Source organism: Coniosporium apollinis (genome assembly GCF_000281105.1).
Source record: "Coniosporium apollinis CBS 100218 chromosome Unknown supercont1.14, whole genome shotgun sequence".
NCBI classification, from domain to species: Eukaryota; Fungi; Ascomycota; class Dothideomycetes; genus Coniosporium; species Coniosporium apollinis.
In genome coordinates, this window is record NW_006913276.1 from 427481 (window position 1) to 455185 (window position 27705).

Below are 27705 nucleotides of genomic sequence, written 5' to 3' on the forward strand. Positions count from 1 at the left end.
TCCGTCTCCTGGTCTACATAGAGTGGAAGATAACAGTAAACGAGACACCTCAAGTCCACCCTGCACCATGTCCCTCAAGCTCTCAAGTGGTAGTGTCAGTACCGCCATAAGCAGCATTCTTGTCGGCGAGGCTGCGAGCAGTCGCAGTGACGGAACCCTTGGGGATGATACCGTGGGCGCGCTGCTCACGGCTCTCTAGAAGACTGGCATCCTCCTGAGTGATGGACTTCGGGTCGTAAGCCATCTTGGGCTGGACGACGTCAAGGGCCTCCTGGAGGTTGCGCTCGCGGTCAAGGCGGGATTGCTCGGCGGGAGTGATGTCGCTTGTGGTACTGATTGAACTGGCAGTGTTGGACGTGGTGCCGGTGGTGTCCTGGTCCTGCACAAGCAGAGGTTAGCCCGGATACTCTCAACAAGAGTGGACTGAGAGGTGAAAAAGCAAGTGGACTGAGAAGAGCTAGGGCCGCAGGTACACTCACTTGAGAGGCCCCTCCAATAGCATTTAGCCCCTTTGTGTGTTGAGACTGCATCTGAGCAGACATTGAGCCCTTAGTGGTGCCTCCTTCTGCGCGGGCGGTTTCAGAAATGTCCTGAGGAGTGATGCCAGAAGCAGTGCTCATATTTGCTGAAGTTAACGGTCTGAGTGAACCGAGAGATAATCGTTGTTGAAGTGGTCTTTGAGCCTGAATGAGGAATTTGGATGAGAAGTTGAGCGAAGGGAGAAAGATTCGGGTAGGCATCCTGAGATGGTTCTGTGCAGCTTCAGACACGTGATGCTCGAGTGTCACGATATACGTTCGTTCCTTCTCATCGTGACGGGAAGCTGCTCAGAATATAACAAACGTGCCAACGGCACGGTTCACAGATGACGCGCGCGCGGCCACATCCATGACCTCACCACGAGCCATCAAGGTTACCTGAAGCTTCGGAGCTACAGTAGAACAGCTAGAGCATTCAGCAGCGTTGCCCTCTTTATGGTTCTGCCGATCTTGCAATGGTTCAAGCTTCATGGTTCTACTGATTCGCGATGAAGCTCCGACGCCATCGACGCGACACGCGTTGACGCTTGAATGATTCTTATCTGCAGGGATCGCAGGTCCCGTTTTAGCGAGAGCCTTGGCGCCTTCAAGACCAGGCTATCACGTATCTACCACCAGCAACACAATCTACAATACCGCAGTCACAGACAGATTCGAGTGTGCAGGTGGCTGACCTGGATGATTCTATAGTTCCACAGAACGACCCCAGTGCCCTAGGTGCAAACTTTTCGTTAGGTGATGGGTCTTAATATAATGCTGGGAGTTGTAGCAGATGCCCCAGCTCCTCCTCATTTCTCTCAACTGGATTGGCGTACCCCTATGTCGTAGCTTCAGTGTATGGGCCGGATGACAGTGCAATAACCGTGCGTAATGTCTTCCAGCCGTTGCATCACTGAGGAGTTCTCCAAGCGCGTCCCCTAAACTACTGTTCAGTAAGTCTGAAGTTCGTAAGACACCAACTAGTCGGTTACACTGATTTTGTTTGTTTCGTGCCTTACGACCTGGTCAAAGGCACATCCCCTTGTCCAATGACCTTGGCTGTGCGGCACTGCCTACACAAGTGTAAGCTCTTTGAAGGACGGCTTATCAGAAACAGCTGGAATGCCATGACCGGCGGAGGCGCAAGCGTCCAGAAGGTCTTTCCTGAAGCTTTGGAAGGTTGAGCTTCATTCGATGTCGCAACTAGATGAGAAACGTAGAAAAGGCTCAAAAGCGAAATAAGATGTGTACATCCGTGAAGCAAATAGACATTTTAGATCCTCGACTCTCTGAGACAGCCATGTCAGAACTTAGATGCCGAATGGTTTGGATATCAGCGGACTTTGTCAATTTTAGAAACCGTGCTGATAGCTGCTCACAAAACCTAGTCGAGACTCTACCGTAACCCGATGAGAGTATGCTACTCGATCTACCGCGTGGAAGGGCCCAAGTAAGTAAAAAGCCGTAGGTGTTGTTGAGCCAGGTTCTGATTTCTGCTCTGGCCGATCGATGATGCTCAAGAAGACTTTTGTCAACCGTCTTGGCTGGTGGAGTCAGGACGCGTCATGCCTTTTCTACTGGCGGCCGTTCGGTTCGTAGTTCCGTAGAGACGGCTGTAATACGGAGTCTTCAGTCTGTTCAGTGTCTAAGTTAGTCTGACACGCAGTAGCTTCGCCGATGTTCGCCTATGTTTGGAGTCGGTGGATACCTAGTAAAGTTCAAAAAGCGTGACGAATTATTGGCAGCTAAATTAGCAAGGAGATAAAGGAAAACATATGACTGGACAGAGTAGAGGTATCCTTATCAACGCTGAGCAACCAGAGCTCACCGTGCTCCAAATCGGAGAACGTTCAGGGCGAGCGTTTTTCAAGCCAGCCAGTGGTCAAGGCCCTGCCCTTGCCGGCTTCCGTGGGACATCCCCTGCGTTCTGCGGGCCGAAGGTGAAACAAGATCCCTTGCTTGAGATAAGACGCATCTGAAGGGCATGAGGGTACTTCAAGCTTCAAGATGGAAGCAGTAAGGCGCCCGATTGTAAGCCTTGCAACTGTGCCGTATGCAACGTAGAATCGAGACACCTTTGCAGTAGCAATTGATTAATTTAAGTAACACTCTCACACGGCAGAGTCCGGGACGGAGACGCCGTTGCAGGGCTAGGGGCGCCACACGCGCCCTTAGTCGCTCAGCAAAAACCTTATGACGCCACCGTTGTAGCATCTCAGCTTGCGACCTATTTCCTCCGGAGCTCTCGGCGCACCATGTTCAACGGTTTGAAAGATCAGTATCGGCATAGAGAAAGGTGGCTCGTGCACTAAATTTTTGTAAAAGCTCTTCATCCCACTCATGTCGCGAGCGCAAGCCGTGTTGGTGCGTTTGAATATTTAGAAGCACCCCACCGACGTCGATCACCCCAGTTCTTCTTCATCCCGTCCCTTGGTTCTTTAACTAATCACCTCTCCCTGCACAGCGGCCGCTGCTTGTCACATTCTAGCTTAAGAGGGTCGTCATCCGTCATTCCGTCCCGATATTTAGAGAACCTCACATCAAACCCACGTCAAAGCTCAGAAGCCTCTCGCTTCATCTCGATTCTCCTACTTCTTCTCTTCCCAATTTAAGAATACAATTCAGTCCGCCGGACGGACTTCAGCGATAATCTCACCCGCTCGGCCATTTCGTACTCAGGACAACAGAACCCATTCGAAACTACAGCAAAAGCAGAATCTGAACCGTTCACCGGACGCAATCATGACTACGCCCATCGACGAGCGGGCCGAGCCCAAGTACAACACAATGACTGCTCAGAGGTCTTCAGATGAGGAGGGCACAGTCATCGGAGAAGGGTCTCAGCAAGGCTCCAACGGCAGGGAGCGTGCCAACAGTCACCTGGCCCCTATACAAACTGCTCCCTTGGACGCGGCGGACCCATTGAAGACGCTGCATTCGCCGTCTCAGACTCGAGAGCAGGCCCACCGGCTGGACGATGACCTGGCAATGTTGCAGATAGAGCGGCAGGTATCACAGGCGAACGAGATGGAACGCGAGCAGTCGCAGACGCGGATGCACAAGTCAAGATCACGGCGGGAAGACCCAGTGGACGAGTTCGATGCCGCCACAAATCCATTACATGAGAAAGCCGCAATGTACAAGCCTCCAGAGAACCCGACGACCAAGTTCGCCCAATTTTTCAAGAGAGTCCACGAGTCCAGCTTTCTGATCAGATACTTTACCTACATTACCCCCCTGGTTCTGATAATCCTGATCCCTCTGTTGCTTGGCGCCCTCATCTTCCCAGACGCCACCGTTGGCGGTGTCGAGCTTTTCTGGTTCTCAATATGGCTGGAAATTGTCTGGCTTACATTGTGGGCAGGCAGGGTATGACCTCTCCCTCGACTTTCTGATCGATTGCGCAAAGACTGACACAGACTTTTAGATCCTCGCCAAATGTCTTCCGTGGCCCATCGGAATCGTCTCGAGCTTGTTCACGAACAACAGTAAAAAGTGGAGAGACATGGGAAAACAGCTCGAATTACCGGCTACGTTGTTCTTCTGGTGGCTTGCCATTGAGATCTCCTTTCTTCCCACCATGAAGAACCATCACCAAGACGGAAGCAAGGCAACTAGAGAATGGGAAAGCGACATGAACAAGGTTCTGGTTGCCTTGTTCGTGGGGGCCGTATTGAATTTTGTGGAAAAAATCATCATCCAGCTCATCGCGATCAGCTTCCATTTGCGGACATACCAGGATCGCATCGAGCTCAACAAGTTTCAGATCGGCAGCTTGACCAAGCTATACAAGTTCTCAAAAGAGAAAATTGCCATGGAGGATTCTGAGTTCGATGTGCCGTCAGGAGGGGCCTCTGGCGCCCGCACACCCGGCCAACTTGTACAGGAAGCCCAGAAAACCACCCGGGAGGCAATCAGTAAATTCGGCGATGTTGCTGGCAAGATCGCAGGTGATTTCACTGGACGGCAGGTCGCAACCAGTACGCACCCGCACCAGGTCGTCTTGACGCTGTTGGGCACCGTTGGAGGCAGTCAGGTGCTCGCCCGCCGCCTTTATCGGACGTTCGCACGCGAGGAGACCGAAACCGTATACTCCGACGACCTGAAGAGTGCTTTCGACAACGACGAGGAAGCTGAAGCCGCTTTCTCCATGTTCGACAAAGATATGAATGGCGACATCTCCATGGAGGAGCTGGAGGCCGTCTGTGTCGAAATTGGTCGCGAACGCAAAGCCATCACCGCATCACTGAAAGACCTCGATTCAGTTGTCAGCAAGCTCGATGATGTGTTCATGTTCATCGTTGCTATCATCACCATCCTCGTCTTCATTTCCTTAATATCGACATCTGCCGCTGGCGTGCTCACGTCCGCCGGGTCAACTGTCCTTGCGCTATCCTGGTTGTTCTCTGCGACTGCTCAAGAGTTCTTACAATCCATCATCTTCGTTTTCGTCAAGCATCCCTTCGATGTCGGCGACCGTGTGGGCATTTATGGCAACACCGGTGTGCTAGGTAAGGGCGACGATTACTTCGTGAAGGAAATCGCTCTGTTGTACACGGAGTTCAAGAAGATGGAAGGCCACGTTGTACAGGCGCCCAACAGCTACCTCAACACTCTGTTCATTCTGAATCAGAGGCGGTCTGGCGCGCTTGCCGAAGCCGTGCCAGTCACCGTGAAGTTTGGCACCACATTGGAGCAGATCGACGGACTGCGACAGCGCCTGCTCGAGTTTGTCACAACCGAGAAGCGGGAGTATCAAGGCAAGATTCTTACGGAGCTTCGCGAAGTGGCGGAGGCTCACTCCATCACCTTGAACGTTGTCTTCTTTTATAAGTCGAACTGGCAGAACGAGTTGCTCCGTCTACAGCGACGCAACAAGTTCATCTGCGCCATGATGGTGTCCATGCAACAACTCGGCATTGAAGGTCCGCGCATGCGCTATCCAGGCCAGAAGGAGTCCTTCCCTCTGTACATGCAGAACATTCCCCACATCGATATTCCTAACATGGGCCACGGGGGTTATCCCGATCGTCCAGAGGGCTTTCCACGTAATGCACCGCAAGATGCACCGTTCGTTGCGGCCGCCGACCAGCAGCAGCAGCAGCAGCAACCGTTCGGAGACCCTTCCAATCAGATGCATTCAATCCTTCGGACGGGCTCCACTCGCCCCCGCGGCGAATCGCTCTCCGCTATGGGCAGGCGTGTTGACTTTTCACTCGGCATGAAGGACATGTCAGCCGGCGACATGAACGACGACGACCTTTTTGCGGACAGGCAAAGGGCTCGTATCCCGATTAGCGTCAGCTCTCCTTCGCCTTCCCGCTCTTCCCAGGATCGACGTCACTCTCAAGACAGCGTCGGTCGTTCTACTTCCATTTCCGGGTCTGCCGAGCCGCATCTCCAGCGCATCGCTACCGACAGTTCTGACGCGAGAAGGCGGAGCAATCACCGTAACAGATTCTTCGGCCGCAAGCGGACGGATGAGGACGACGTCAACCGCATGGAATCCGGCATGGCTGACATACCTGAAGAAGGTCGACTAGACACGCGGACGGGTATGGTCAGCCCTGCAGCTATGCGCATGGACACCACCGACAGAGCCAGGGATGAGGCTCCGGGCGCTTTCTTGTTCGTTGATCGAGATTTTGCCGCGCCGAAGAGGAGCCAGACGGATAATTATGAAATGAGGAGATTCCGTTGATCCAGGATCTGCCACAAGCAAATCTTCTTGCTTTCATTCCTGCGCTTAGCGTTTCATTTGCTTTGCATGTGGAGGAGTTTTCCAAAGCCAAAAGTGTACCAGCTGTACATTGCTGCATAGGCGTCGGGTCTGTTGGGTTTGGAGGTGTTGATATCAAGTCGTGGCTTCTGCTAAAAATGAAGAACGTAGAATATAGGCCTGCCCAATATATGTAATATCATAACATTACGAGACTTAGCGACCTCTGGATGGAGCGGTGTGATCTTTCCTGCCTGTTGACTGTACAAGCTATCTTGTGATATCCCCCGCCAGAGATGATGCTCTGATAGGCGGTCTACAGTTCTCAGTCGCTCTCGGTGCTCCTCAAACCACACCCAACGCCCATACCATGCGATTTTTTATACAGCCCCTTGGTAATACACGTATGTCTCCCAGCTAGCAACATAGCAATCTGCACCTAGTCCCTTATCCACGCCATCCTCCTTCATCTGCTCAACGGCGCACTCCCCAACGTCCGATTGTTGCCCTCCGCGTTCGGCGCATGTGCAGGCTGGACCGGCTTGTCCGGCACTATGACATCCTCGAACTCGTCTTGCGCCACGGCTCGAATGGTGAATGCATCTAGAGATGGGTTTAGCTTCCCGTCACCGAAGACAAGGTGGGGCGCCGGTGCGGGATCGTAGACGTTGGCGCGATGAGTGGGAAGCGAGGAAGGAGGGAGACATACAGACTCCTATCGCGAAGCCGAATATCGCGGCCCCGGTTACGATGTTCTTGACTAGGTACGGTTGGCGAGCGCGGATCAGGGCTGGCGATTGTTTGTAGTCTCGGTCGTAGTAGGACGAGCGGGGGATGCTGGGAGCTGTTAGCATGTTGTGTAGGGATATCAAAAACCGGCTCTCAGGAGCGCATCACTTACGGCATCGTGGCGGTATGCCTGAATGAGTCCACGTAGCTCACTCAAAGAGCTATTGAATGCTTTGCAGTAAGGCTGATGCGGCTCTTTTCACATGATCTTGGCGCCAAGAGCGCTTCCGGTTCCTTCGATGACCTCGACGCCGAACGCGACCACGCTCAGAGCTCCAACGCACAAGCTCACTGCTTTCTACCCACCACTCAGCTTTCTCGTACAGGTACACTTCGTCAAGATATTCTGGTTTGGATTGGAAGTCTGGCTGTCTATGGCGTTCTTCTGTTTCTAGCCGCGGCAACAACTCTGCGCTGATCTGCACCCGCGCGTGAACTGCCTCGAAGCCCAGCTCCCACTGCTGTCCGCAGCCGCCATGGCTTCAACTAGCAATGGCACAGCCGACACGCTGGCGCAGCTCAACTCTGCGCGGGACCTTGCCTTAAAGGATGCGAGTTACTATCTCCAGATCGTCCCCGCCGTCCTCGCGCTCGTCGGCCCTCCCGCCGGCTTGGACATTCGAAGATGGGGCGCGGAGTTCCTAGCAGAAGCATTTGCGTCGCCCAGCCTGGCAGCGGAACGGAAGCAGGAGCTGAGCCTGACGGTTCTCGATCTGCTGAAGGAATACTTGGACACACCCGGGGAGGATGTGGTGGTGGTGAAGAGTGTGGTACAGGCCGCCGCCAGCATCTACCCGTTGGTTTTTAGGCATATGTGAGTTTCCACCAGTCCTCCATGCTGTTGCCATAAATGCATACAGCGCTACAAGACTGTGACGTTCAAGAAGCCGGCTTTCGAGCGGACAAACATGCCTTGAGCTGAATCTATGTCAAGCGGTATCTTACTCATCGGTTATGTTTGCAGCATCTACAATCCTACGAATACAGCGACATGGCAGAAGATGACTGCCATCAAATCAAGCATACTGCGAAGGATGGACAGTGCCCCCCCGGGTGTCCGGATATGCTGCATCAAGTTCGTCCAGCGCGTTGTACAGACGCAGACACCAGGCTTGATAGCAGATCCAAGGGTGCGCATACCACCTGTCCTCAGTGCCTGTCAGCGCATGAAACGTTGACGACCTGATAGCGGCCGGAACATAATGAGATCTCCTTAGCCTTGGTGCCTCGAGATCATCCCATAATCCCACCTTCCAATCTTGAGGCGGAGACATCTGGTCTCCTTGACCGGCTACTTGGTATATTGCAGGAAGATATCAGGTTAGGCTATTGTAACGCCCACCAGGAATTGCATCTAACCCTCGCTAGCGACCCCCTTCTCATCACAGCTACCCTCAACAGCCTGGGTAGCCTCACACGATCCCGTGCATCAATAGCCACTAAGATCATATCTACTGTCCTGAATTTCAACCCCTTCCGGCTCGTGAAACCCCCTGTTACGACGAAGATGAAGGTTGTAGTAAGGTCTATCGAGCGGACAACAAGGGCGCTTCTGCAGAACTTTGCTAAGAAGTATGTTTGCTCCCCATCCTCTAATCTATCCTTGCGCCGTCATTGTATGTGCCCTAACAAATCAGGAATCAAAACCACGCACTGGTAGGCAGAATTGGTCAACACATCGAGCATCTCCACCATGCTCGCGTGGCCATGTTCGACGACAACAACCGCAAGCGCCCAGCACCCGTTGAGCCCACGGATGGTCTGGATCAAGCCAAGAGGCAGCGCCTGGGAGCCGAGGTCACAGATGCTCCCTCACAAGCTCAGGAAGTGTTACCGCCACCTGGTAGTCGCACTTATGCATGGCTTTTCAACCGCAATCCACAAGAAGCGTCCGCAAACTTTGACGTGAAAGCCATTACGCCTGAAATAGTGGCCAACATAGTGTTGCCTCTATTGATCTACGCTGACAAAGCGAAATTCGATCATGCCATCAATGTACGTGACAGTTCTTTGCATGTGAGGGCAGGAATGCCCTTTGCCCCTTGGCAGCTTCAGAACACGGCAATATGGCGCCGCAATGAAGTCGATCGGCATGCAGTTGAATCATTGCTAGCAACACGTCTCAACCGTTTTGTCTTTGCTCCTTCAGGCTGCTGCACGTGACTTCTGCAAGCTTCCTACGGCCCATACTCGAGTTACCTCGTTCCAGTGCTGATATATCAAACTTTGTAGGCAACACAAGCACGCCTTCTGGCCCACCGCAGAGACCTCCCAGCCCGAACTGCTCTCGACGCCGCCGTCACAGCAACACATAAGCCCCCCGCCGACGAAGACGAGGAAGAATACGAGCCCGACTTCCCGCCAGCCGAAACCACCGAACAAATCCTCAACAGGCTCGACAACGCGCCCCCGGATGAACTGCCCCCAGAGCGCCCGCCTCCGGAAGTAGCACTCGGCCCGTTCAAGTTCCCGCAGCCGCCTCCGCTTACGGAAGCTGAGACGATCGACTGCAGTAAGGACGTCGTCAACCGCGTCTTCGGCGTCATGGCCGAGCTAGACGAGACGCCGGCGTCGAAGGCGCAGCGACCGGGCTTTAACCGGCTCGCAGCGAGCGGGTACGACCGTGATGCGTGGGTCACGGTCATCACGCGCATAGCAACGCGGGGGGCGGCCGGGCTGGAGAATGGCATTGTCAAAGCTGAAGGCGAGGGGGAGCGGTCGATAGCAAGGTACAAGAGTTTCTCGATCAGCAACACGATCCGCGATGCGCTGTACCTCTATGTCATCGAGGATTTCCGCCGCCGCATCGATGTCGCCATCTCCTGGCTCAACGAGGAGTGGTACAACGACCGCATCATGGCCAAGCACGCTGGCGATGCTGGACCGCCGGTCAAGCACTACGACAAGTGGGTCTTGAAGGTGCTGGACGGAATCGTGCCGTACCTGGATGCGAAGGATAAGGTCCTTATCCGCTTCTTGTCCGAAATTCCAGGTATTGGGGTTGAGGTGCTGGACAGGGTCAAGAAGCTGGCGCGGGATCCGGAGAGGGTCAGCTTGGCGGTTAACGCGATTCATTATCTCGTGCTCGTGAGGCCGCCGGTGAGGGAATTGTGCGTTGATGCGCTGGAAGATCTGTGGAGGAATTGTAAGTTTATGCCCTTTGATACTTCGCCCATTCAACATTTTCGCTGATTGATGATAGACGATGATGCGAGAGGTCCGACCGCGAAGGTTCTCAACAAGTGGCGGCCGCATGTTCTACAGGAGGTTCCAAACGGCATTGGTGCGCAGGTCAAAAGCGAATGACCCTTCCATTCTTCTCACGTACAAGATCACTGGATATTGTCTCTGGTTTATCTCCAATGTAGAATCTTATCGGTTCATCACCGATTGCGTGGTGGCTTGGTCTTGCATTTTCTGGCGTTCGGACATTATTGCAGCTGCGACGGCAGTCAGCTGGGGCAAGGTCCTTCGTTATCAGTGTTGGCAGGAGCCAGAAATCTAGCGTGCATAAAGAGGACATCATAGGGGAGTAGCATTAAGGCTATGTAAGGCTCAGGATATGCTACACAGGACAACTCGTTGCTTGAACTTCCAAAATCAGATGACTGTTTGTCCGCCCGGCGTCTAACGCTGGCTTAAGGCGTACCCCAAGTTTGCGATGCCTAAAGCGAACAATAGTAGGATCAATTGTGACTCTTCTACAACCCTCTACACCTCGCTCCCTAGCGAAGGAAGTTTGACTAAAGAAGACGTTTTGCGCCACGTGATGTCAACCCATAAGGCTCAGGGGCCACGTTGTCCTGTTCCCAGATGAGGCCAGCCATTCTCGCATGCGGAAATTGTGCATCAGCTCGCGTAAGCCCACGAGCCGAGCTTCTGGATCTGACACGAGCAAGGCGCAGGCGGCCAACCCTAGAGAACGCGGCTCCCCAGATCAGACCGCATAGAGCAGGTATCCTGCTGCTTCAATGCAGTACAATGGAAGCATCAACGATGCAAGCTCACAGCAGACGCTCGCGGGAGGGGATTGCATATTCTGGCATGTCGATTGAACGGCTTATTGAGTGGCGGTTGGCCTCCGAGCCCCTGAATCTGGGGAAGCAGCGCTTGTGACAAGGCTAACCGCAGCGGCGCTCTGAGCTTTGCTGTAAGTGGCATAGCGCCAACGCTCGACACCCAGCTCCGCAGCTGCAGCGTCCTGGCAAAGCTTGTGATTTGCTTCCCGTTTCGCGATCCCAGCGCTCCCCTTCTCATTTGGGCCCCGAACGACGCTGGAGCAGCTGCATAAACCCACCCTCCTTCGCTCTTGCCTTCCTCTCTCCCTTCGCCTCACTGACCACCTACACATTCGTTCTTTTTTTGTCCAGTTCGCCCCACGGCCTCATTCGTTAGCCGGCAGCCTGAAACGCAAAGCATTCCGAGGTTTCCATTCCCCGTCTCGTGCACACAGCCCGTAAGTAGTCGTCAGCTCCCCATAGAAACATTCTTCACATCTTCCATTCCTCTTCGCTCGCTTCTTCCACTTCCGCGCGCAGTAGCTAATAACGGTCGTTACGAACAGTTTGCTGTATTCACAAAACCTAGTATTCTGTAGTACTCAAGCTCGACTTCTTCGACATCAAAATGCGTTTTTTCCAAGCTATCCTCGCTGCCTCCGCGTTCGTCGGTTCGGCTCTTGCGCAAACAAACCTCGCCCTCACCTCGGTGCCGTCTGAGGTTGTTGCCGGAAACACCTATACTATTACCTACACGGCGCCCGACCTTGACCAAGTGAGTACATTCTCGAGCTAAGGACGAAATGGCAGCGCATGGGGACTGTAGAGAGATTCGAGGCTAGTCTATGTCGCGTCGGTCCCTGGATCCAGGAGTCACTGGATTGCTAGCACGCCCTGCGTGAGAGGGTTCAAGAAGAACCCGTCCAATACGCAGACCAAAGGCACTGCGGTTTCCAGCCAGAAGCGGGCTTCGCTGCAAGCGCCCAGATCTCCCGCACAATTGCCTGCCATCATACTAGGTTAAATGCGGTGAACTCAGCTAATCTGTTCTACAGCCTGTCACGATCACGCTGCGCAAGGGCGATCCCAACAACCTCAACACCATTGGGGAGCTCACCTGTAAGGTCCACCCCAAGTCCCACCCGAACCACCACTAACTGCATTGACAGCGGATGCAACTGGTGGCAGCTACACATGGATCCCCAGCACCTCCCTCGCCGACGGCGAAGACTATGCGCTCCAGATCACGCAAGACAACCAGATCAACTACTCCGGCCTGATCTCCCTCTCCGGCGGTAACAGCGCCGCCGTCTCGTCCGCTTCGTCTGCCTCTGCCTCCTCGAGCTCCGTCCTCGCCGCCATCACCAGCTCCGCATCCGTCGCTTCCCAGGTCTCGTCCATCGAGTCCGTCATCGCATCGCTCAACTCGACGCTCGCTGCCATCACCAACGCGACCATGACCACGCCAGTTGTAGCTCCCACTGGCAACTTGACGAGCATGGCCAGGAACACCACCATGGCGACTGCTACCCTCACCTCCACCCGCAGCGCGTCGTCTGGTGCCGTCACGTCGAGGGCCACTCTGAGCGCCTCCGCGACCGAGTCTAGCGGCGTCGCTGTGCCCAGTGGCAACGCAGCTGCTGGCCTCGGATACGCCAGCCCCTTCGCGCTCATCTTCGGCGCTGTTGCTGCCATGGCCTATCTATAGCCGAGCATCTGAGGGCGGGTGTATACTGAAGGAGCTGTTCGAGAACGTGGAGGATTTGTCATGTTGCATGAAATGTGCATTGCGGTTGATCTTCGTTGGTTGCGACAATGTCTAATCGGGGTGGGGTTGTACTTCTTGTAGCTTAATAATTCAATGGGTTCAATGAGTAGTACGCGCATCTTTTTACGAGCACGGAAGGCGTCTGTCCGCTATGTCCTCGAACTTGTGTTGCGCACGTCACAGTTGTGCCTTGACAGCTTCTCGCGCGACCGAGGCGGGAGCAGTGGAACGGTGAGGCAGCAGGCAGACGTTTGTGTTCCCCTGTGCGACGCCGTTGAAGCGCTGTCCAAGGCGACACATGCCTTACAGCCTTCCATGCCATCACAACCGCGTAAGACGCATGCGACGCTGTTTGTTGCTCACGCCCGTCTCTTGGTCGTGAAGCTCGTCGAATGGCGGGATTTTGATTGCGCAAGCACTGACAAGCAGCAGGCCTGCGAGAGGTTTGGTTGGCCGACCCCCAAGAGGCCGAAAAATTAAGCTCGTGACCCCGGCGTCGGTGCTCTGCAGCGGTCCCTGCATCAGAGAGTGGGGATGCGACACCTTGGAAGGGCAAGAGCCACACCCAACCGTGAAGCTCTTCTCTCTCTTCTCTCTCTCCATGCGCCCGGCCACATAACGCAGCGCAGCTACTACTGTTAGCATGGCAGGGAGTATCGCAGTTCCAAGCAGGCAGCCCCCATGGCCCTCCAGCTTTGTTCCGTGCGCCTTCGCCCGGCCTCAGCGACGGCGGGTCAGTGCAGAACTGCGCGCCGAACGCCTCGATGCGGCTTTAACGGCTTGGCGGCTGGTTAGAGCATCGAGGCCGTCGATTTAGGGCCACCGCAGCTGCTTGCCCCGACGGCATTCCATTTCGAAGGGGGAAAGAGCTCAGCCGGCCGTCGCACTTCACGTTGTCGCTTGCTTCCTTCCGTTGTCGCGCTCCCGCTCTCGTTTGTTGCAGTCTAATTGCTGTCGCCATCCTTTCTTCATCTCTGTTTGCCAATCTCCACATCAAAACAAAGTAGCTTGTATCCCGAACAGCAACTTTTGACTCTCGCGTTGATCATCACTCCTGCGAAAAGCATCAACAGTAATCAATTCGCTATGCGCTTCTTCGCCATCGTCCTCGCCGGCCTCGCCGCCGCTGTCGCCAACGCGCAGAATGCGCCGAACCCATTCAATATCCCGAGCACCTTCTCTTTCACGGCCGGCGAACCCACGACCGTGACATGGGAGCCGACGACCCCCGGCACCGTGACGCTGGTCCTGCGCTCCGGCGCCTCCAGCAGCCTGGACGGCGGTGCGGCGATAGCCAGTACGTCTCCAATGCGCCATCCCGCTCAATCCCTCTAACCAAGCCCAACTCCCCCCGCACCATTACAATCGCGCGTGCAAGTTCCTCGCTAACACTATCACTACAGCCTCGATCCCCAACACGGGCTCCTACACCTGGACGCCCGACCCCTCGGTCACGCGCGGCAGCGACTACACCATCCAGATCGTGTCCGACACGGACCCGACCCTCGTGAACTACACGCCCTTCTTCGTCATCGAGTCCTCCAACACCGTCGCCAGCACCACCTCCGCCTTCTCCCTGGGCGCCACGTCCAGCATCCCCAGCCTGAGCAGCGTCTCCCCGACTTCGACGGCCACGGGCAGCGGCAGCAGGAGCAGCGCGGCGTCCGGCTCGACATCGGCGTCCGGTTCCACATCAACGTCCGGCTCGATGACGACGTCGACATCTATGAATGCGGCGGCCTCGTCGAGCGCGTCCAGCGCGGCTAGCTCGAGCAGCACGGCGGCCAGGTCCAGCTCTGCGGCTGCGGCGACGAGCGCGGCGGAGAGCGTCGTCAACGCGAGCGTGCCGTCGGGCGCGGCGGTGGCGAACAAGCGGGTCGCGGGCGGGATGATGGTCCTCGCTGCTGCGGGCGTGGGGCTTGTGTTGTAAGACGTAGCTGCATTGGCCGGGGCTGTTCTTCGCTCGGCTGTGGGGTTGGTGTCGCTGTTTCGACTAGGAGGTTAGCGGGCTGTTTGGAAGACTTGCGGGCTTTGGCGCAGGAGGCTGTGTGGTGTGACGCTGGATGCTATGGGGTTGGGGTTGGGTTTGTATCTATGCTTAAGGCGGTGGAGGGGTGGGTGTATTGATTGCTTCGGCGTGGAGGTTGCATCATAGTATAGCCGCAGCGCATTTGTGTACGTTAGATGGTCAAGCAGGTGGATGATGTGTATACCTGTCAAGCCATTGTGCTCCCTTGTTCTTGTGCTTGCTTATATGATGTGAGGATCGTAGAGCTAGAATTGAGCGGTACAGTGTGGGAACTTTCAAAGACTAAACATCAACAATGTTTCGTTTTGTACGCGTCGCTGCGGATAGGGCCGGTATTACAATAGTATCGAACACAACCCACGTTAATTCGTTTGAGTCCTCACATAGCACCATCACGCATGCGATCACAACATTACGAGTCAGGTTGCAACCATTTCATTGCCCTATATCCTCCCATATTCCCTAATATATTACAGGAAATGACCCCAATGTCTGGAACCCTCCAAGGTGTCCTTAGGCCGTCAAATCATGACTCCAGCATCTAGTCGCCAGTATTGTGGATCTTGTTGGGGAGGGCGCGTTCGAGCTTCTCGGGGACGGCCTTCTGGATGGCCTTGGGAACCTTGCTGTCCTCGCCGTCGCCGAGAGCGTGCGTCTTGCGACCCTGGTCGCCGGTGTCGTGGACCTGGATGGGATATTAGTGCTGGTTGTTGGGAGAAGGAGAATTGAGGTGGGGGAACGAAGACGGAAGAGGTAGGAGAAGACGGGGAAGTGGCAATGGGGGATGGAGAAGGGGAGGAGGCATACCGAGTTAGGGAGGCTCTCCTCGAGACCCTTGGGGGCCTTGTCCTGGATGGTGTCTGGGACCTTGGAGTCGCCGGTGGCGTGGGATGCACCCTGACCTGCGTCGTTCTGCATGATGATTGATTCGGTTGCTGTGGTTGTTGTTTGGGGTGTGTGAGATATTGATGGAGTGGCTTGAGATGAGGAAAGAAACGCAGAGCAGGACGGCAAGGCCTCTATATATCAATCAGCCGACCCCCACGCGCGTCTTCCTACGTAAAGCACGCCAATCTCGGAGCCGTCAACGTCATGTTTACTGCTCCACATTCGGAGAGTGGTGATGTCGGAGACGTGTGCCAGTGGCAGTGCAGCCCCATAAATTTCTCGACTCGCAGCATGCTGTTTCGTCCGCTAGGAACGCCTCGGTGGCTGCTCCGATCTCATTGCCCCCGTGATTGCTGACTTTGGCGAACATCTCTGGATGGCATTTCGTCAAGACTCGATGACGGCGGGGCAGGGACGCCCCGCGGTTGGTGGTTGCACGTCATGGAGGGGCAAAGCGGCGTGAGCTGAGACGGACCTCGGGGTGTTTCTCTTCCGTCGATGGGGTTTTGCGAAACCCATTCCGAGGCGGGGGGTTTGCTTTTGCGGGCCGCTGCGAGATGCATGTGATCCGAGACTGGCGGATTGGCCATGTGAGATGATGCTTGGTTAGAACACCTCATCAATGGTGCATCAGGGTAAAAGGCACGATGGGGTGGATGGTGCGGATCCTCCCAGAGAGCATCGAAGCGTCTGGCGCGCCATCATGTGCTATCATTAGACCAGTTCTCGCTGCGTCACCTTCCCCATGAAATCTTTATATCAGCAGACGCTGTACAACCGCAAAGGTCAACGACGTCGAATCTTGACTCAGCATCAGATCAGCATGAGCGACGGCTTGTACGGACGTGAGATTCGGAGTTGTGTCTCAATTCGCCTCCGGCCCTTCCAACGTGATTGAGAGCGAGTGGGCCGGGACGGAAGCGTTCCGGTCAATGGTTTCCTACGCTATTCAATCGAGGTACGTCTTATTTGCATCTGGATGCACTGGCTGGCAATTACCAGTCAAGATGGTGTCATATCCCCGAAGTGTTGGAGTGAAGGAACCGATCCGCCATGCAACTGCTTTGACATATGCTGGCATCACACAAGTTAGGTTTCCCGAAGTGTTTTCAGAGCATCAGACACGGAGCATTTAGTCAATATTACTTTGAGTATGTTTTCGTATACTTCACAGGCAAACGGTCGCCAAGTTAGCAACTGCTACGTGGAAACATGTATACAACTAAGGGGTATACCTGACACTTTATGCGCAAGTGCGATACGCCTCTACCCAAGGATGCAGTGATATGCCGAAAAGTCCTCCTCCAATCCGTTACACCAACCTCAAAGGTCTTACAGGCTGTTGATGATGATGACGCATCATATCAACTCGAAAAACTAGACGTCCCTGAGATCTAATATACCAAGCGCGACCGCGATTAGAACCGCATACGCAGCAAAACAGTATCCCCCATCGAAGCTAGTAAGACTACCCGATTCAGTCTACACCATCGTCTTCCGCCTCGCTGCCTTAACGCTACCATCCAGACTCTCAACCGCGAAAGTCGAAGTGCTCGGCATCGTCGACGCCATCATGGATCTCCGCTTGATCTCCTTAGGCGTCAAAGGCGTAGTCGACGCCATGAACGACGAAGCCGCATGTCGAGGAACATAGGATGCTCGTTTCTGCTTCTTCGCGTCGTTCTCGACCATCTCTATCGATGAGGAGTCTCTGGCATCCTGTCGAACGTCGGGCGTCGAGGCCAGTCGTACGTGTCCTGGTCGTGTCACCGCCGGTCGTGTAGCGGCTGATCGAGCGGGCACAGGGAGGGAGTCAGTATCGGGATTGCTGCTGGGGAAGAAGCAGGCCCGTGAGAAGTCGGAGATGGAGCGGCGGATGGATCTTCGCTTGTTTGGTCTTTCCATTTTGAGGTCTGCGATGTGTGAGTACGGGTACCCTGGACCCGAGTGACAATGCTTACGGTGTGGGACTGGATTGGGTAGCTATGCTCGTAGAGGCGGACTGGTGAGTATATCAAGCTTTGACAGGAAGTTGTAAGGCTGAGAGGACGTGGTGAAGATGAAAGTGTTCGTGTACGGAGTACGACTAATTCCCAGCCTGCCCTTTTCTAGTGACACGGATGCAGATACATATGTGGCGGGCAGCCTCTCAAGCCTTCTCGTCAGCGTGGTCAATCCATCGCATCTTCGGCGCCGGGCGTCCTGGCGTGCATGCCAACCAAGGCGGGATCGCTTGCCCTGCTGCAGCCGTCAAGCTTGTCAAGCGCACTGTGCCTGGTTCAGGACGAACGAACTGCTCCTACTACCGTTCTAGGCGGCGTTTGTCGAAGCTTGAAGATTAGCTATTGATGCGATCCGTGGGTGGGGATCGGATCGGCAAGCCACAGCGAATGTTGCGCAGCTGAAAGCAGCGATCCCCGAGAGCCTGGACGAACATGACAGGCGCTAATCGGCGTAGTTTGGGTGTGAGATTCAGCCCCAGACGAGACTTTTGGAATCTGAACTGCCTAAAGCTGCATAAGGGTTGGAGACTAAGGGTTGAAGAAGACCTTTTGCTTGCTGATGATTGGCCCTCAGCAAAGCCGTCTGGTTCGACATGGGCTACCGAAGTCTGGAATGCACCTCAGCTGACGGCGAGCTGCAGAGGTTCAACAGACACTGCATATGGCTGACAGGAAGAACGCGCATCGCACACCACGGATAGTACGCCCGTCAACTTTTCATATTGTGGTGCTCTAGGGAGCTCTTCAATCAATCAAGACCAGCCTCTTCATAATGCAGGAGCGTGGACGGGCTGTGGAGCCGGCGCCAAATCTCATGGATGTGGAGAGGTCAGGGGGGACGGCTATCGGTCAGTCCGGGGATCTGGGCGGTCGTGGCTTTCGCAGTATCTCCTATTGGCTGCCGCGTGGACGCCCTGGCGCATCGTACCTGGCTAAGCGTGCGGCTCTGCATCGAGGTCCACAGGGAAATGCTTGTACCGTGGAGGCCGTGGTTGACAACTGGGACGTCCGTGGATCACGAGCTGTTGCTTCGCTTGTCACACCCTGTTATGCGTTGCAGATAGCAGGCAACGTTACAAGGGTTGAGGGGCACTTTTCGAGGTGGCCGCGCCCCAAGAGCGTCTGACGACTTTGACGACTTTGACGACCCTGCTCGATACTGATTGACTCATGGGACAGATGTTCAAAGAGCGCCCCATGCAATCTAGAAAGGAATTTATCCAGCGATTCAGACCACGCGCAAGGAGCTGGTATAGACTGGTCCCGAAGACTCCGCCAAATGCCTGGAACGAGCACAAGGACTAACGGACAGTGTGCTCCTAGATTTTCAATGACCGCAGAGTTTGATCATGTATACCATTGCCGCACGTCCTGACTCAGATGCCTTCGTAAAGCACGTCTTCACCTCCCATTAACCGCGCCCTCTAGCCTCCCCACCAGCCTCTTAACCCCCGTCCACTCCTCCGACCTCACGCCCTCCAACCCGCCCAGCTCCGCCCCGACCTCAAATACCGTAACCACGCCATCCAATCCACCAACCGCCGTCCTCTTCCCCTCCTGCGGCTCCCAGGCGACCTTATTCAACGACCTCTTTAACGGGCCCCTATCACTCGGCACAGCCCTCGCGACTGGGACCTCGACGTCCCTGTTCAGATCCCAGAACTCTACCCCTCCCCCACCATCCACGAGCGCGAAGACGCCCGGCTTGACCGGGGACCAGCGCGCGTCGTATACCACGTCTTCGCGCACGAACTCGATGAGGGCGGTTGCGGATTGCGCGCCCGAAACGCTGTTCGCTGCATTGGCCGCTGGGGGGCGAGACTTCCACAGCCGGACGCCCCAGTCCATGCTTGAGCTCAGGACGAGGTCGCCGAGATCGATGTCGCCGCGCGTGGGGTGGAAATCTAGGCTCATGATGGGCGCTGCGTGGCCTCTGTAACTTAGACGGGCGTCGACACCTGCCTTGGCGCCTGCGCGGTCGTAGCGGTGGCAGGGGTAGATGGTGCCCTCCTCCGTACCCGCAAGGAAGTATGTCGGATCCGACTTGGGAAACGCGATGCACGTGGGAGCCATGTCCTCTGTCTTCGCGGGTGGCGGGGTAGTTAGCTCGAGGTACTCTTGGGGCTGGGTTAGCATGCCGATGCTCCAGCTGCAGACGACGCCGTCGGTAGAGCATGAGATGATGTTGTTTGCGTTTTGGGTGCCGACAATGTCGAGGGAGTAGACGGGGTGAGTGTGCCCAGAGCTGGTTAGGGGCGTCTTTTGCACGGGACCGCGAGCTGCGGAGCGGTCGCGTGTGTCCCAGACCATTACTTGCCCATTGTAGCAGCCGCCGATGATGTAGTTCGGGTGGAACGGAGAGAACTTCGCGGTGAGGATGTCGGATTGGGAGGTGAAGGTGTACTCGGGTCGGTTGTGCGTGTGCATGTTCCACACTTGTATGATGCCATCTGGGTCGTGTGGTGCTGAGCTGTTCCGCGTGTAGGAGGCTAGAATGAGCTCCGAAAACTATATGTAGTATGTTAGTAGCTGCCGTTGTGTTCTAGTCGTGGGTAGCTTACCTTCGGAGAGAAGGCGATGTCGCTAACGCAACGCTTCGAACACCATCGCTCGTCAAAGAACTGCGCCACTTCCCGTACTCGTCTCCCTTTCTTGCCTCTTGTGGTTCCGGATCCGTCATCTTCGTCCTCCGCATCTTCTAGACCCTTTACAGCGTAGTCCTTAAGAACATCAAATTTCTCCTCTAGTTCTCGTTCAGCGACCTTTGTTGACCTCTCTATGAAGGCTAGATAGTCTGCTGATGATTCCTCGGCATTGCGCTCCTCGTCCGTCAGGATCCGTGCTGAGACGCTCTCTTGCGCGGCGGTTGTGATTGCTGTAGAATCATCTGCTGGAAGCTGCCGTGCGGCTTTCAGCTCCTCCTCCACCTCCTTCCTGATGTTCTGCCGTAGCTCCTCATCCCGCTCCCGCTCTCTTCGGCTCAGGCGCTTGCTTGCCCGCGGAGTCTTCTTCGACGGCGTGAGACCGTAGTCATCGTCTGAATCAAGGGAGCGGTCCCGTTGTGGTTCCCACGGTTCCGATGTCTGCACGGCCCTGTTGTATGTGACGGTTTCGGGCTGCGAATCTGCGGGAGCCTCGTAAACTATAGTAAGAGGGGCGATGGAGAGTGTCTGCTCTACGACTGCCGGTGGGTGCGCCTGGGTAGGCGGAGTGGAAGGGTCAACATTCTCTCCCCCACTCACAACCGACGTAGGCCTGCTGGCTCGTCCGGGTGCCGGCGAAGACGAATCTCGAGGGCCTGTTGAGCTGGATCTGTTGCCGACAAGGTTCGATATGAGGGAGTCTAGGTCTTTGCGGTGGTCAGCACGGCTCGGCCTGGGCGCAACCAGCTGAGAAGCATCAGCAGTGCACCCATTATCTCTGGAATTGGGGGCTTACCGCAGCGGCTTCGGCAGCTTGTTGGCGGCTTGCATCGACTTCCTGTGTGCGCAATTCCCTTTGACGCTTCAGCTCAGCGAGTTTGGCCCTCTTGGCCGCAATCTCGTCCTTTCTCGCCTTAGCCGCAGGGTCCATTGCTATCGTCTGGCGCTTTGTAGTCCGCAGAAACGGCCACTATCGCAGGCTCTGTAGTTTGCTGCAGGTTCTCGACATCAACGCAGGTCAGGGCGCTCGAGGCTCTCCACTATATGGGCGATGGTGCCCGTAGCTTTTTACTCAATAACGGCTCGGTTGGAGGTGTTGTCGTGGATTGACGCGTTGACCCTCGCTTCTGGATTTACACTGGCGCAATGGAAAAGCTCACCGACTTGTCAGCTCCTCAAAGACGCGTTGAATGGAGATCTATTTACCCGCTCTACCTACGTGTTGTCTTGAATCTGGGGTTCAACAGCGGCGTGACAGTTTCTCCGAGACAGCTCGGGAAGACCCGCTCTGAGGTCCAACTTCTTCAATCGCAAGGGAAGCACCTTGCGCTGGCCACACGACACTGCTGCGACGATTCGGACATCTCGACTCCGCATACCCTTCGCTCCTCCTGCTAGATCTACCCGGTCGGCACTCTGTGCATTCTGGTCCTCACCCACCCACCACCACGATGGCATCATCAGGAGTAAACGTACGCCTCCTCCATCCCTCAGCTTAGACCCAGCCATTGGCGCGTCCAATCCCATGCGCAGCCGCCGACCGCAATACCAGAAGCTAACAACCACCCTCCGCAGGTCCTCCGATGGTCCGCGCTCGGCCTAGGCGTCTTCTACGGTCTCTACTACCAGGGCAAGATATCAGCGAAGGAGAAGCTCGACCAGATAAACCGGGACTACGAGCGGAAAGCATCGTTGATCAGCGAGGCGAAGGCGGCGTATATGAAGAAGACGATGCCGCAGAGTAGCAAGACGGAGGGAGGAGACAGTGAGTGAGCCCTGGTGTAGCGGTGCTGCCGAAGCCGAAGTTGCGTTTTGTGCAGGCTTGTCTGGATGTTGATATGTTGCCTTGTGCAGTCATTACGGATCCCATGGACCCCAAGTTCGATTTGGAGGCGTATTTGACAATGAAGCAAGCGGGGGAGAAATAGAATGCGCTGGGGGAAGGGAGGAGTACGACCCAGGGGCGGTGGTAGTTGGGTGCAGTGCAGCGCGTGTAGTAATGCGAGGTGCGCTGAGAGTAACGAGAACGATATAGAGGATCCAGTGGCGCGGCGGTTGGAGCCGCTTGTCATTGACCTTGTGTCACCTGTACGTATTGTACAATACCAACCTAGCCTCCTACCATCTATACTCGCTTCGAGCGGCTGCTGTTTTAATCTACCAAGCCTGGTTCCCCGTCAATAAGCTATCGATGCCTATTTGGGATTTGAGTGTTCGGGCTTGGGACTAATTCACCGAATACTTGCGAGCCGTTGTCGAATACCCGTACAGGCATGGAATGAGCAAGGCATAAGCGCTCTCGGCAGCAAACTTAAACAATCTCAGAGCTCTTGTTATCGGTCCAGAAGCGCGGCACTGCTGTGCCGTAAGAGTATTAGGAAAGCGGTGGTGGAGCATTCAGAACTGTCACGACGAACAACACGGCTTATTTGCAGTCATTTTGGTCTTGACATTCGCAACAGATGCAGAGCTCTGGTATTGTCGAGGCTACTTGTAGTCTATGATGAGAGGTCATGTACAATCCAATCTCATCCTGACCACTCTAACCCCCACCAACAACAATCCCGTCATCTACCTGATAAGAACTTCGGCTGCAAAAGCCGCAGCATCATGCACACCCACCAGGAACGCAGCCCAAGCCTCTGGCGTATACAGAAAGGGTCCCACACCAAGAGCAGCGATTGCACCAGTTTTCTAACGCCGTTGCCACCACTTCAACCGCTGCTGTGCCCTCGAAAGGCATAGCAGTGCTGCTTGCGTCAGGCCTTACGGGGCTGCCGGTACTGGTAGCAGACGCGGTGGCGTTGGCCGTGGCGTTGACGGCCGCGCAGATCCTGGGGGGATGGCGGCGAACTCTGGAGTACAGCCGGGGTGGTTAGCCCGTGTACGGTCATACTCTGTTTAGATGAATGCAAGTAGAGCTGAGGATGACGTACGCTGGATCTCGGCAGCGGTGCAGGTCGAGTTGTTCTGCAGGCAGGGCACGATGGTGGCGCGTAGGAAGTCGCCGAAGGTGCAGTGGCAGGCGTAGTTGATTAGACCGCAGCCGGTCTGTTCGAGGGCGGCTACATTACAGAGTTCTCAGGCGCGGAGGGTGAGTGTTCGGTGGCGGTTTGTTGGAAATTGATGGAGAGGTGCCTTGGGGACGTACGGCGAGTGTGGGATCTGGGCGGCGAGCTCGGCCGGAGTCTGCGCATACACGACGGTTGCGGCGGAGAAGAGAATGGAGAGTACGATGGAGGCACGCATGGTGGATGTGGTATTACAGCGAAAGACTAGAAATAATTGGATCGTCTATATAAGCACTTTTACGAGAGGAAGAGCTAGCGAAGGACGTATACTATAGCGAATGACGGATGCAGCGAGAGATGCAGACAGAAGCAATTGACTTTCCCAAAGAGTGAGGAAGTTAAAGACATTAAGACTCGCACATTGGATCTTTTTGAGGAGGCTGCTCCATAGTAACGTTATGCATAGTAATGATATAAGCCTACCAAAGTCACATCAATGCATGGCACTACCCTTGGCTCATTATTTACCAGGCTAACATTCAGCAGGTTGATTCCGCTGACAGTCCATCTGCGCATGGCTCGCTGCATCTCGAGGGCAAGGATTAAGTGAGCGTGAACAACGAGAGTGCCTTCGCTGGTAAGGAAGACCACATGATATCACGCCCGTATTCTGGGTGCGACGCGACTCCTTGACTCCTCGGAAGTGGCCGACGCTTGAGCCCAAACATCTCCAACCTCCGCGCTTCATCGAGGCGAACGGGAAGATCTTTGCGGAGAGGGCACGGGTCTCCGGCAGCGACCTGCGCCAACGTGGTGAGCTGGTAGCGCTATGCGGAGTACAACACCATCGCCCAAAGGCCATTCGAACAGCGCGTTGCCGCATCTAAGCCGGTAGCTTGTCCAGTACCGGATCCCCGATTGAGTTGGACTCGTGGTCATATTGAGGGTAAGAAGCAAGACTGCTTCAATATGACAGGAAGGACTAGACATTGCACCACTTCCTGCAATCATCACCTAAGACATCCTCGATCACGAAACCGTGTCCGGTTATCTACCTTGATGTCCACAAGTACCTTGGTATTTCTCGCGGCCCTTTGTCGTCTTCTCTGTCCAGCACACATGGTAGGAGCAGATCTCCATGTTCTTCGCATTGTTACATACTAGAGTGCCAGAGCGGTGGTTTTGTAGTGTCAAGCTTAATCACGGTTGGCGCCACCGGAGCCTGTGCGATGGTCACGATGCTTGACGTCGTCGCGTAAGAGGCGGGGAAAGGAGTTTCGAGGGGGTAACTTTTTTGGATTTTTAGTAATCAGAACTGCGAGAAGGCTCCTTCCCCGGCTTTGTCAGGCGCTTCCTCCGGCCATGTGACCACACTCGGCCTTCAACCTGCGGCGAGCGGCTGACCGGCTAGCTCATCCTCGTCGGCTTACCACCGCCAAGGCGTCGATGACACGGCTGCGTATGCTCCGTTGAGTTGCTATTACCCCCATTTTTCCTCAAAAATACACAGCAACCAGCGCAACAGCGCGCTTTTGAAGTCATTCGTGCCACTGCAAATGGACTTCGCCATAACGTCCGCCAATCGGGCACTAGCTCGTGGTCTCGTGGTTCGCGATTTCCAAGAAAGCTTACCGCCAGCTTGGTCGCGATGGATGCTTCCGCCATACCGTGAAGTGAAAAGTCTGTCCAGGGTCTACGACTCATTTGTGTGTCAGGCGGTACATAAAGGTCAAAGAGAGCCTCCGCCTCTCAATCAACTCCTTGTCTGCACCATCACTTGATACCCTTCGTTAAACGCCACCTTTGTCCATTGTCAGACACGTCTACACCTCAACCCCTACACCACCAACACATACTCGAACCCACCGGCGAATCTAATGCACATCAACGAGTTCCCTACCGAAATCCTCTCCGCAATCCTCGAACAGGCGGCCAAGATCAACGAGCACAACGGAGTCACCTTCACCTTTGGCCTCAGCCAGGCGCCTCTCCCGCTACAGAAGACGCCACTCCAGCGATATGTACGCGGACACGTTCCTCCGGACATGCTGAAGTGGGACGCGACGGCCTCGATCCGCGCTGTCTGTGGGAAATGGCACGACTGGGCGCTGGACTACTCGCTGAGGGATCTGTACATCAGGAGATGGAGGGGCTCCGAAAGATGGGCAGAGCTATCACTCAAGCGGGGTACGTCTTCGAGTATGGAAGTATTGTCTAGGCGCAGGCGACGACTGCTAACACCCGTGATAGAGAACTATGGCACCTACGAGCTCATCGAAAAGCCCTCCGGTATGCCTGTTCGCCGTGACCCATTCCAGGCTCTGAGCTTGACCGCCAAGCTTTTGTCAAAGTATCCGCAGATAGCTTCGAATGTCCGACGGATGTGGCTGGACGGCTTCTACGACTTCGACCGAAATGTGCTGATCCACTCGACCCTGCAAAATTGCACGATGCTCACCTCGGCGAGCCTGCCATGGACGGCGCTCCGGCACTTGAATGGACAGGACTGGGCACGCCTACTCGGCAGAGGCCGTCAAACGACCCTACAATCTCTGGAGCTGCTAGCAGTGGACATGCCGAAGATGCAGGCGATGGAGCCAAGCAACCAGGTTGACCTGCGGCCTTTGGAGTCCGCTATGGTGAACTTCAGTAACCTCCGCAAACTCAAGCTGTTTGGCGACACCACCTTCATGCCCATCACCGATCAGGATCTCCACGCCATTGCTCGCACAGCAACAAACCTTGAGGAATTCCATCTGACGTGCCTATCAACCATCACGATTGATGGTGTCTTGGCCATCATCAAATCCTCTCAATCCACTCTCCGCGTCCTAGAGCACTCCCCTCGCTCCAACGACGGCTTCTGGCATCCACACCCCGGCTCACCCGCCGACAACGAGCACCTCTGCGAGATCCTCGCAAACTGCCCGCGCCTCGAGGACATGTCCATCTCGCTTCCCTCCATGTGCCCCGCGCTGTTTGCGAACCCCAACGTCCGCTGGCAGCGCGACTGCCAAGTCCGGGCTCTACATCTGTGCGGCTGCGAGAACGCCCCATCTGGCAGCGTTGCCACGGTGGACACCCTGAAGAGCGTGCTGCAGGCAGCACGTGACCTAATTACTGTGCGTAGGAATTCGCACATTCCGGCCGAGCTGACGCTCGAACTTTTCTTTGCGGATTTCATTTTTGATCCACACCTCAAGGCTGTGCATGGCGACTTCCAGCTTTCGGAGTTCGGCTCGAGCGGCATTTGGCCAACTACCAGGACCCTCTCGCGGAAGGGCCCGTATGGAAGTACTGGTCTTTACGGGAAGGATGAAGAGGATGTGTTCGAACGCGTCGATGAAGAGGAGTTCCTGGACGGCGCTCGGAGGCGCTGGGTCTCGATTGATTCTTGAACGACACGACCAATGCTTGCTTCATGGGAAAACTGGCTCATCGGTTTCCTTGGGGGAAAATGACTCATTGATTTTTAGCGACGGCGTTGTGGGAACCTGCACAGCGAAAGACTGCAACTTGCATTCAGCTCGGTATACCCAGGCTCACGGGATACGGGATCTGCTTTCCGGGGCGGGAACAAAAAGTGCTTTTTATGATGGCATGCGGTTACGACATCTGGCATCTTTCACGGTCAAACCCACAAAAGTGGAGTTATCAGCGATGGCGACTACTGCAGCACTTTAGCTTGCTGTTTGTACTGTACTTTAACTCTAATCGCATCAGTAATGTGAGCATCCATTCGAAGCATAGCCGATAGTCTTGAGCCCTATATTGTTCCCTACAGTTCACTTGCTTTGATTCTCCAATCTTGCCACCTTACTAGCACCGTATCATGCAGCCATCTGTATTCCACATGAGCTTGATCTCATTACTAGACTCCTTACTAAGCCGTTTGTAGTTGTCCAAGTCGTTCAACGCTAGCTGTGTACAATCCTACAGTCTACCCAGTACAGTTTTCACATGGCAGGTGAGAAGGCCGACGGGTCAATCACCACAATGCGCGAGAACCCACGTCTGTCACCAGGTGCATACCTAGGTATCGATTGGAGATCGAGAGCGCAGCAGATGCAGTTGACAAGAAGGCGTTTTTCAAGGCCGGAAGTCGCCAACACGACTGATGCCCTGGACTAGCTAGGTACATCTGGGCCTCAACTCCACAGGTTATTCTCAGAAGACACTCAAGCAGGTCCGGCACCCAAACGCAATCGGCGATGAGGCTGTTCCAGATCCACGAATGGACCTGAGCATTGAGAGCCCACGCAACTCGGATCCCATAACGCACCCCAGAAGACGTTCGAGTAGGTCCAGTACCCAAATGTAATTCCGTGAGGAAGTTATTC

At 55.1% G+C, this 27705-nt stretch overlaps 12 protein-coding genes across 12 annotated transcripts; 6 read left to right on the forward strand and 6 right to left on the reverse strand.

The window, feature by feature from the left end:
• Positions 1-82: 82 nt before the first annotated feature.
• On the reverse strand, positions 83-620 carry W97_03522 (uncharacterized protein; the record flags this gene model as incomplete). The annotated part of the gene is made up of 2 exons (XM_007781418.1): positions 83-379; positions 480-620. The coding sequence occupies 2 exons, from the start codon at positions 618-620 to the stop codon at positions 83-85; spliced, it is 438 nt and encodes a 145-aa protein (XP_007779608.1).
• Positions 621-3260: 2640 nt separating this feature from the next.
• On the forward strand, positions 3261-6219 carry W97_03523 (uncharacterized protein; the record flags this gene model as incomplete). The annotated part of the gene is made up of 2 exons (XM_007781419.1): positions 3261-3887; positions 3946-6219. The coding sequence occupies 2 exons, from the start codon at positions 3261-3263 to the stop codon at positions 6217-6219; spliced, it is 2901 nt and encodes a 966-aa protein (XP_007779609.1).
• Positions 6220-6703: 484 nt separating this feature from the next.
• W97_03524 (uncharacterized protein) lies at positions 6704-7143 on the reverse strand (the record flags this gene model as incomplete). The annotated part of the gene is made up of 3 exons (XM_007781420.1): positions 6704-6840; positions 6947-7074; positions 7139-7143. The coding sequence occupies 3 exons, from the start codon at positions 7141-7143 to the stop codon at positions 6704-6706; spliced, it is 270 nt and encodes an 89-aa protein (XP_007779610.1).
• A 359-nt stretch (positions 7144-7502) lies between these two features.
• Positions 7503-10332, forward strand: W97_03525 (uncharacterized protein; the record flags this gene model as incomplete). The annotated part of the gene is made up of 7 exons (XM_007781421.1): positions 7503-7840; positions 7991-8156; positions 8216-8346; positions 8395-8598; positions 8664-9021; positions 9259-10171; positions 10229-10332. The coding sequence occupies 7 exons, from the start codon at positions 7503-7505 to the stop codon at positions 10330-10332; spliced, it is 2214 nt and encodes a 737-aa protein (XP_007779611.1).
• Positions 10333-11652: 1320 nt separating this feature from the next.
• On the forward strand, positions 11653-12732 carry W97_03526 (uncharacterized protein; the record flags this gene model as incomplete). The annotated part of the gene is made up of 3 exons (XM_007781422.1): positions 11653-11799; positions 12080-12143; positions 12194-12732. The coding sequence occupies 3 exons, from the start codon at positions 11653-11655 to the stop codon at positions 12730-12732; spliced, it is 750 nt and encodes a 249-aa protein (XP_007779612.1).
• A 1146-nt stretch (positions 12733-13878) lies between these two features.
• W97_03527 (uncharacterized protein) lies at positions 13879-14722 on the forward strand (the record flags this gene model as incomplete). Its single annotated transcript, XM_007781423.1, has 2 exons — positions 13879-14089; positions 14196-14722. The coding sequence occupies 2 exons, from the start codon at positions 13879-13881 to the stop codon at positions 14720-14722; spliced, it is 738 nt and encodes a 245-aa protein (XP_007779613.1).
• A 640-nt stretch (positions 14723-15362) lies between these two features.
• Positions 15363-15739, reverse strand: W97_03528 (uncharacterized protein; the record flags this gene model as incomplete). The annotated part of the gene is made up of 2 exons (XM_007781424.1): positions 15363-15506; positions 15629-15739. 2 exons carry the CDS (start codon positions 15737-15739, stop codon positions 15363-15365), a joined length of 255 nt encoding a protein of 84 aa, XP_007779614.1.
• A 1452-nt stretch (positions 15740-17191) lies between these two features.
• Positions 17192-17614, reverse strand: W97_03529 (uncharacterized protein; the record flags this gene model as incomplete). The annotated part of the gene is made up of 1 exon (XM_007781425.1): positions 17192-17614. One exon carries the CDS (start codon positions 17612-17614, stop codon positions 17192-17194), a length of 423 nt encoding a protein of 140 aa, XP_007779615.1.
• Positions 17615-19113: 1499 nt separating this feature from the next.
• W97_03530 (uncharacterized protein) lies at positions 19114-21285 on the reverse strand (the record flags this gene model as incomplete). Its single annotated transcript, XM_007781426.1, has 3 exons — positions 19114-20220; positions 20274-21101; positions 21151-21285. 3 exons carry the CDS (start codon positions 21283-21285, stop codon positions 19114-19116), a joined length of 2070 nt encoding a protein of 689 aa, XP_007779616.1.
• A 520-nt stretch (positions 21286-21805) lies between these two features.
• W97_03531 (uncharacterized protein) lies at positions 21806-22282 on the forward strand (the record flags this gene model as incomplete). The annotated part of the gene is made up of 3 exons (XM_007781427.1): positions 21806-21826; positions 21930-22119; positions 22209-22282. 3 exons carry the CDS (start codon positions 21806-21808, stop codon positions 22280-22282), a joined length of 285 nt encoding a protein of 94 aa, XP_007779617.1.
• An 838-nt stretch (positions 22283-23120) lies between these two features.
• On the reverse strand, positions 23121-23603 carry W97_03532 (uncharacterized protein; the record flags this gene model as incomplete). The annotated part of the gene is made up of 3 exons (XM_007781428.1): positions 23121-23209; positions 23291-23405; positions 23502-23603. The coding sequence occupies 3 exons, from the start codon at positions 23601-23603 to the stop codon at positions 23121-23123; spliced, it is 306 nt and encodes a 101-aa protein (XP_007779618.1).
• A 1639-nt stretch (positions 23604-25242) lies between these two features.
• Positions 25243-26763, forward strand: W97_03533 (uncharacterized protein; the record flags this gene model as incomplete). The annotated part of the gene is made up of 2 exons (XM_007781429.1): positions 25243-25552; positions 25616-26763. The coding sequence occupies 2 exons, from the start codon at positions 25243-25245 to the stop codon at positions 26761-26763; spliced, it is 1458 nt and encodes a 485-aa protein (XP_007779619.1).
• Between the last annotated feature and the right edge of the window lie 942 nt (positions 26764-27705).